Source organism: Tupaia chinensis, unplaced genomic scaffold (genome assembly GCF_000334495.1).
Source record: "Tupaia chinensis unplaced genomic scaffold, TupChi_1.0 Scaffold143574_1, whole genome shotgun sequence".
Classification (NCBI taxonomy): Eukaryota; Metazoa; Chordata; class Mammalia; order Scandentia; family Tupaiidae; genus Tupaia; species Tupaia belangeri.
In genome coordinates this window covers 588,348-596,179 of record NW_006203419.1, presented here as the reverse complement: position 1 = coordinate 596,179, position 7,832 = coordinate 588,348, and the positions used below count along the sequence as shown (strand labels likewise).

The 7,832-nt window shown below is 42.5% G+C and overlaps 1 protein-coding gene across 2 annotated transcripts in view; it reads left to right on the top strand.

Annotated features, from left to right (window-relative positions):
* The window catches only part of SNRPB (small nuclear ribonucleoprotein polypeptides B and B1), a 10,160-nt gene extending 6,316 nt beyond the window's left edge, over positions 1-3,844 (top strand). The window contains exons 4-7 of one of the 2 annotated variants that reach the window (XM_006163929.3): positions 1,587-1,739; positions 2,261-2,399; positions 2,726-2,851; positions 3,693-3,844. In XM_006163929.3, the coding sequence (XP_006163991.1) occupies positions 1,587-1,739; positions 2,261-2,399; positions 2,726-2,851; positions 3,693-3,730 (456 nt within the window). In that variant the 3' untranslated portion in view covers positions 3,731-3,844. Of the gene's footprint in view, positions 1-1,586; positions 1,740-2,260; positions 2,400-2,725; positions 2,852-3,545 lie in introns of both variants that reach the window. The other variant, XM_006163930.3, reaches the window with a different exon arrangement.
* Positions 3,845-7,832: the final 3,988 nt, after the last annotated feature.

The window sequence follows — 7,832 nt, the reverse complement described above, 5'->3', positions numbered from 1 at the left end:
ACACTATCTCCATTATCCCTAACCATTTTCCATGCTTCTATATCCTCTAATCTTTCAGTTTCCATTATAGAGTGGGGACAGTCGGTATATATTAAGTGGAGACATACAATGTCTCTTTTATAGCCTGACTTGCTTCACTCAGCTGTAAATCTTCCATATTCTTTCATTTTCTATCAAATGCCAGGGACTTGTTTTTTATTGCTGAGGAGTAGTCCACAGCGTATGTGTGCCACACTTTTCTCAATCTATTTGTCTGTTTGTGAACATTTGGGGTAGAAACCCGAGAGTGGAATTGCTGGATCAAATGGTAGTTCTATTTGTAGATCTTTGAGGGTGTACTGCTTTTTCACTTACATTGTAAAATAATTTTCCCAATTGTTCTATAAAGATACTCTTTTATGGTTACAGAGTAATGTGTCCTAGTCATTTCTTTCTTTTTTGGACTATGCAGCTTATTCTAAGTGCCTGCAAGAGATGTTACCATTACTTTTGTTCAGGGCATATGTATACTTATAACTCTCAGTACCTACTTCCAGAAGAGTCAGCTGCTTTAATGTAGCCCTTTGTAAACCTTTGTGACTATGATCATGATTTGCAGATGAGGAAACTAAGAATTATGGGATTATTTGCCTACTGTCATCTAGTAGACGAGAATTTTCTGGGACTAGATCTTGTGGATGCTAGATTATTTTAGTCTGCTTGCTGCTTTTATAACAGTTCTACACACTGGGTAAATTATAAACAATAGAGGTTTATTTTACTTATGGTTCTGGAGGCTAGAAAGTCCCAAGAGCATACCAATGATATCTAGGAAGGATCATCCCTTGGCAGAATGGCAAGCATGTGAGATAATGGGGCTGGCCCCACTCCCTTGATAACAGCATTATTCTACCCATGAGGGCAGACATAATCACCTCTTAAAGTCCCCACCTCCCAATTCCTTTACATTGGTAATTAAATTTCAACATGAGTTTTGGAATGGGGGTTAAAGCCATGGTACGGGCTAAATACTGTTTTTTTTTTTTTTTTTTTTTTTGAGAGGTTTTTGCTATAGGACGCATGCGCTCGCCAGGAAGACAGAGTGAGACAGAGAGAAAGCGAGAAATCACCCCCCGGGGGGGGATGGCCACGCCACAATCCCTTCTCCTCCATTCTCCTCTCAGGATCTTGGGCATGCATGCACATGCGCCCGGTGTGAGTTTAAGCCACCGGGCCCGGGACTTGAACTGTGATTGATTACATAGGAGTCCAGCGACATAGCCATTACACTAAATACTGGTCCCAGGCCAAATATTCTTGTCTACCGAATCTTTCTGAGTGAACTCTGGCCCTTTGCTCTGGGTTTAATTTTCATAGATGGTTGAGTTTTGGCATGTTCTCTAGACACTCTTTTCAGTTCTCACCTACCTCAGGGATGACAGCTAGACACATAATCTTGGATGGAGACAGAATGGTGTTAGTACATTTGGACAGGTGGTATTCATAAGCTGTTTTGATGCCCTAGGGGCCTCTCCTGGTAATGGTTTTCTAACATACACCTCTGTCTAGATCACTGAGCATTTTTAATGCATGTGTCTATTTTTCAGACTGGCATTGCTCGCGTGCCACTTGCTGGAGCTGCTGGAGGTCCAGGCATCGGCAGGGCTGCTGGCAGGGGAATTCCAGCTGGTGTTCCTATGCCCCAGGCTCCTGCAGGACTTGCTGGCCCAGTCCGTGGGGTTGGTGGTCCATCCCAACAGGTGAGCAGTTGGGAGAAGGGGCACCAGCTTCTGGAGGGTGTACCAGCTTCAAGGGAGGGTCTACAGTTTGGGTGAAGTCCCAAATGACCAACCTATGATTGTCAGACTATCAGCGTTTCACTGCCTTAAATGTGGAAACAATCGAAAGGGAAAACTCACCATTGTAAATTATATTAATACTATTAAAAGAGAGTCACACAAAAGGTATTTTAGATTATTGTAGTTGAGCAAAATATTTCCATGACATCCGAGATACACTCTCTTAAAACCTGCCTTCGGTCATATTTAAAAATAGAGGTGCCTTCTCTAAGTCAAATTGGCATTCTTAAGTTCCAGCTTAGAAGATGGGAATTGGGCATTCAAGCTCCATCTTTCTTGATGTGTATTTAGATAGGAAGTCTGTAGCATTAGGCGATTTGATGCTTGCTGTTTCTTTACCATGTTGGTAAAGAGTGGGAAGCTGCATTGATTGAACTGTACTGTCTGCATAACTCTGCATAACTCTTCTTGTATCCTCTCAGGTGATGACTCCACAGGGGAGAGGCACTGTTGCAGCTGCTGCAGCTGCCGCCACAGCAAGTATAGCAGGGGCCCCAACTCAGTATCCACCCGGCCGTGGGGGTCCTCCCCCACCTATGGGCCGAGCGGCACCTCCTCCAGGTGAGGAAACCATAAGGATATTAGTGCTGATTGATACACGATGCCTTCCTTAGCTGGATTCATGATGAGACAATGTTGACTGAAACTGATGATGAGTTTGTATAATTAAGCAGGATTACTCTGAGATCCAGCCTGGCTGACTGACTGTAGAACTGGCCATGAGCCACTGGGAGCCCCAGTACTTTAGCTCAAGTGCCATTTTACCTGGAGAGAATGAGAGGATGGAATGGTCCACTGTCTCAGAAATTGGTGGCCAGCTTTGTGTGTTTCCTGCTGTCTTTTCAGGACAGACTTGTGAGCTATATTTTGGGGCTTTTCTCTTGCAGGCATGATGGGCCCGCCTCCTGGTATGAGGCCTCCCATGGGTCCCCCAATGGGGATCCCCCCTGGAAGAGGGACTCCAATGGGCATGCCCCCTCCGGGGATGCGGCCCCCTCCCCCGGGGATGCGAGGTAAGTGCCTTTAGGACATGGCTTTGGCTTCCTTTCCTAGAGCCTGGGGGAATGGAGGGAAGATGGGATTTAGACTTTATCTCCAGGGCTTTTAGGCCTTGAGCCTAGGGAAGTAAACTGGAGGATAACATCCTCTGAAAAAGAACAGGGAAGTGGGAATAAGCATTTTGTAAATTTACCTTATTACCCCTTTTAGAACAGGTAGAGCAGCCTTGCAGGGAGTATAGTTGTAAAATTGTGCATTTTGAGGCTTCCTCAACAAAGGTTATGAGATAGTCTTTAGCCCTTTAATTTGACAATGTCTAGTAATTAAGAGGGGTCTAGGCTTTTCTATGCTGTATTGTGTATTGCTATTTAACTCCAGTTTGAGAAATGCTGAGATCAGTCCATGTGTGGCTAAGAAGAGAGAACTCAGTCCTTATTTTTGGCCCAGTGTTACTTCCACCAAGCCCTAGTGGCTTATAAGATAAGCCATGGCCAAACGTGGTGATTCCTGTGTCTCTAGTTAGGGTTTTTCACTTATGGATTTTATAGGCATAGGAACCTGGATAGTCTCAGAGAAGTGCCCTGTTAGCACATATATCATGTGCATCCCTCTTATCACTTGATACTGCAGGGCGTGGGAGGCTGGGGGCAGGGCTGGGGATTTGAGTTGCAGATCAGGCACTGACTAAACTTCTTACTCTTACTTCAGGCCTTCTTTGACCCTTGGCCACAGAGTTATGGAAGTAGCTCCACAGAGGCGTGGGCCCGATTCCCCAGGGCCATGTTACCACAGACCTGTTTGTTTGTTATGCTGTTGTTCGTGGAGTCTCACCGGATTGTCTGGTTTCCCTTACAGGGCCCCCTCCCCCGGGAATGCGCCCACCAAGGCCCTAGACTCATCTTGGCCCTCCTCAGCTCCCTGCCTGTTTCCCGTAAGGCTGTACATAGTCCTTTTATTTCCTTGTGGCCTATGAAACTGGTTTATAATAAACTCTTAAAATACTCTAAGTGCACCTGATGTATATATTTATTTTTAGAAAAATATTTGGTATACCGAGTGCTTAATAGAGGTAAGAGTTTCCTTGGAGAAAAATAGCCCTAATCTTAGCTGATTCCATAAAACATCCAGATATACATTTGCACCTAATATATAAATTCATATACAAGAGAATTAGAAAATTGGATTACAGTGAGACATTTTCATATAACCAACTCTACAGCTTGTTGGCATAAACACTTATGGGAAGGTCATCCAAAAGTTTATAGAAAATGACTAGTATCTTTGTTTCTCCATGAACTTTTTGAAGCCCCTTTGTATACTGTTGTTGAGGGGTATGAATTTGCATACCATTTTTGGAAGGCACTCATCGAAATAGCTTCTTTAGCAGTACTTAGATTATCATATTCTTTGTAACCACAAAAGTATGAAACATTAAAAAGGAAAATTTAAACATATAATCTAATAGAATTTTTTGATTGTGGATCTCAATTTTTTTGACTGGTATTTAGTATGTTAAGCCTTAAGGGTACAGAAATTAGAGATGAACACTCCATTACTAAGTTATCACAAAGGCGGAAGATTATTCTAAATGTGAAGATGTTAATGAGTAAATTGAAAGACAAGTGGGGTATAATTAGAGTGTTAATGAGTTTCTCCAGGAGTAAAGGATAGTTCAGCTTAAAATCAATCAGTGGGATATACCACATTAGTAGAAGGAAAAAATCCAGCAACAATCCGAAAAGGAAACTAAGAATTTTATTTGGATAAGAAAAGAATAAAATATCTAGGAATCAAACTAAAGGATTCTTAAATGAGCTAAATGCTGGAGACCAAGGAATACTAAAATACTTATGTAACAGTCAAATCAAGGAGGCAAAATACTTGTATGCTGAAGACTACAAGAATTCTGAAAGAAACTTAAATAAATAGAGGAAGATATGTTCATGAATTGGAGAATTTAGTATTGCTGAGATAATAGTACTCCCCAAACAGAGTGCAATCCCTATGAAAATTCTAGCAGTCTTTTTTCAGAAATGGAGGAGCAGATCTTTAAGTTTATATGAAGCTGCAATGTATTCCCAATAACAATCTTAAAATAAGAACAATTGGAAATCCCATACGGCTGATTACAAAACATACTTCAATGACACTGTAATAAGAACCAGTACTGAGGGACCAGCAGATGGTACAGTGGTTACTTCACTGGACTCCCATGTAGTTGATTGTGGTTAGAGTATTGGACCCAGCAGCTTAAAGTCACATTAGACGTGTATGTGTATGTGTGCCAAAATCCTGAGAGGAGAATGGAGAAAGGATTGTGGTGTGGCCGTTCCCCCTGGGGGGTAAGTTCTCACTTTCTGTCTGTCTTGCCTGTGAATGAGCCCTTTAGCAAAAATCTCTCAAAAAGAAAAAAAAAAAAAAATGGTACTGAGATAAAGGTGTAGAGGCCAATGGGTAGACTTGAGAGTCCAGAAATCTTTACATATATGGCTAATTGATTTTAAGGAGGTTAGAACCATCATTAAAAGAGGTTTCTCCAACTAGTAATGCTAGCACAATTGGATATTACATCCAAAAGAATGAAGTTGGAGTCTGTATGTCATTAACTCAACATAGATTAATCTGAATTTAAGAAAGCTATAGAACTAATAAAACATAGGTGAATCATGACCTTGGATTTGGTGATGAATTCTTAGATCTGACACTGAAAGCATAAGCAACAAAAGGAAAAGTAGGTAAATAGGACGTCAAAATTTAAAACCTGTGCATTAAACAATGTGAGGAAGAATGAAAAGAGGACAGAAGGTCTGCAAATTACATACTTTACATGGGCATAATATCCAGACTATGGGGACCAGCAAACTATAATGGTTATGTTGCTGGGCTCTCACATGGCCAACTGCTGTTTGAGTCCCAGACCCAGAGGCTTGAAACTCAACACTGGGCATGTGTGCGTGCATGCCCAAGATCCCAGGAGGAGAATAGAAAAAGGATTGTGTGGCTATCCCTCCTGAGGAGGCGATCTCTCACTTTCTGTTTCTGTCTGGCAAGCACAGACGCCCTATAGCCCAAAAAATCGCTCCATTAAAAATAAAAATCCTGGGACCAGCAGTTAGGTTAATGGCTATGTTGCTTGACTCCCATGTAGTTGACAGCGGTTCGTGTCCTGGACCCGGTGGCTTAGAACTCACGCTGGGCGCGTGTGCGTACGTGCCCAAGATCTGAAGATGAGAAGGGATTGTGGCATGGCCATCCCCCCTGGGGGTTGATTTCTTGCTTTCTGTCTCTCTGTCTCTGGCAAGTGCAAGTGCCCTATAGCAAAAACCTCTCCCCCCAAAAAAAGCTTAAAAAAAAAAAATCCAGACTAGGTTGAAAACTTAAAATTTAACAATAAAAAGATAAGCCAATTAACGAGGCTTGAGTAGGCATTTCTCCAGGGAGAATAATTGAATGGCCAAGAGACACATGACAAATTTTGTTTTTGTTTTTTGTGTTTTTTTGGAGAGGTTTTTGCTGTAGGGCATGTGTGTTCACCAGAGACAGAGAGACAGAAAGCAAGAAATCACCCCCCCAAGGGGGATGGTCACACCACAATCCCTTCTCCTCCATTCTCCTCTTGGGATCTTGGGCACGCACGCACACGCGCCCGGTGTGAGTTTTAAGCCACCGGGTCCGGGACACGAACTGTGGTCGACCATGTGGGAGTCCAGCGACACAGCCATTACGCCAACTGCTGGTTCCCCCCGGTGTGAGTTTTAAGTCACCAGGTCCAGGACGCAAACCGTGGTCGACTACATGGGAATCCAGCGACATAACCATTAAGCTAACTGCTGGTCCCCAACAAATTTTCAACACTGTTAACTTTACAGGAAATGCAAATCAGAAACACAATGAGATACCTAACTTCACATTCACTAGGCTGGCTTTAATGATACACAGGAACTCCTACGCATTGTAAAAGGGTAAAATGGTGCAATTGCTGTGTAGATCAGTTTGGCCATTCCTGAAAGCTAAGCATTACCATAAGACCCAGCAATTGTACTCCTAGGTATATATCTGTAGTTAATAGGTATCAACAAAATTTCCTGAAAAGAAAATTGGACAGGGCAGACTTTGTTTTGGTAAGTTTACAAATGAGGAAGATGAACCTTTAGCATAAAAGGCATAGAATTTGCCACAAAGACGGGTGTTGATTGTTTCTTTTATAGAGGTCCCGACCAAGTTCTACTCTGGTCCTTTAGGCAAATGAAGGATTCACACTCAGTTCAGTCCTGATTGGTTGTTACAAGTTTCAGGCTCATTGGTTCAGAAACAAAAATCCAAAGGTTTGGCTTGTGTTTCTTTTTTTCCAGGGACACAGTACATAAGTAACTCCAGTTAGCAGATTACTGCTAGACAACCTTCTGAATTTAGACTCAGCCACTTAGAACCATTCTTGAAGGATTCTGCAGATTTAGGATTCACATATAAACTACATGAAGTTTTTGTTCTTGGTTTCTTTTATTTTTCATAACAAGTTCATTTGATAACACCTGAGTTCATGTTAATGTGGTGACTTAAGGTAGGGCCCCTAGATAGCCTCTGTGGGGGAGCAGTTACCAGAAAGACCAACTAATTAGAGGGGTAGAATTTTTTTTTTTTTTTTTGAGAGTTTTTTGCTGTAAGGTGTGCTCACCAGAAAGACAGAGACAGAGAAACAAAAAGAGAGAAATCACCCCTCAGGGGGGATGGTCACTCTGCTATCCCTTCTCCATTCTCTCAGGATCTTGGGCATGCATGCGCATGGTGTGAGTTTAAGCCACCGGGTCTGGGACTCGAATCGTGGTTGACTACATGAGAGTCCAGCGACATAACCATTACACCAACTGCTGGTCCCAAGAGGGGTAGAATTTTTTTTTTTCTTTTTTTTTTGAGAGGCTTTTGCTATAGGGCATGTGCGCTCACCAGACAGAGACAGAAAGCAAGAAATCATCCCCCCGGGGGGGGGGGGCGGGG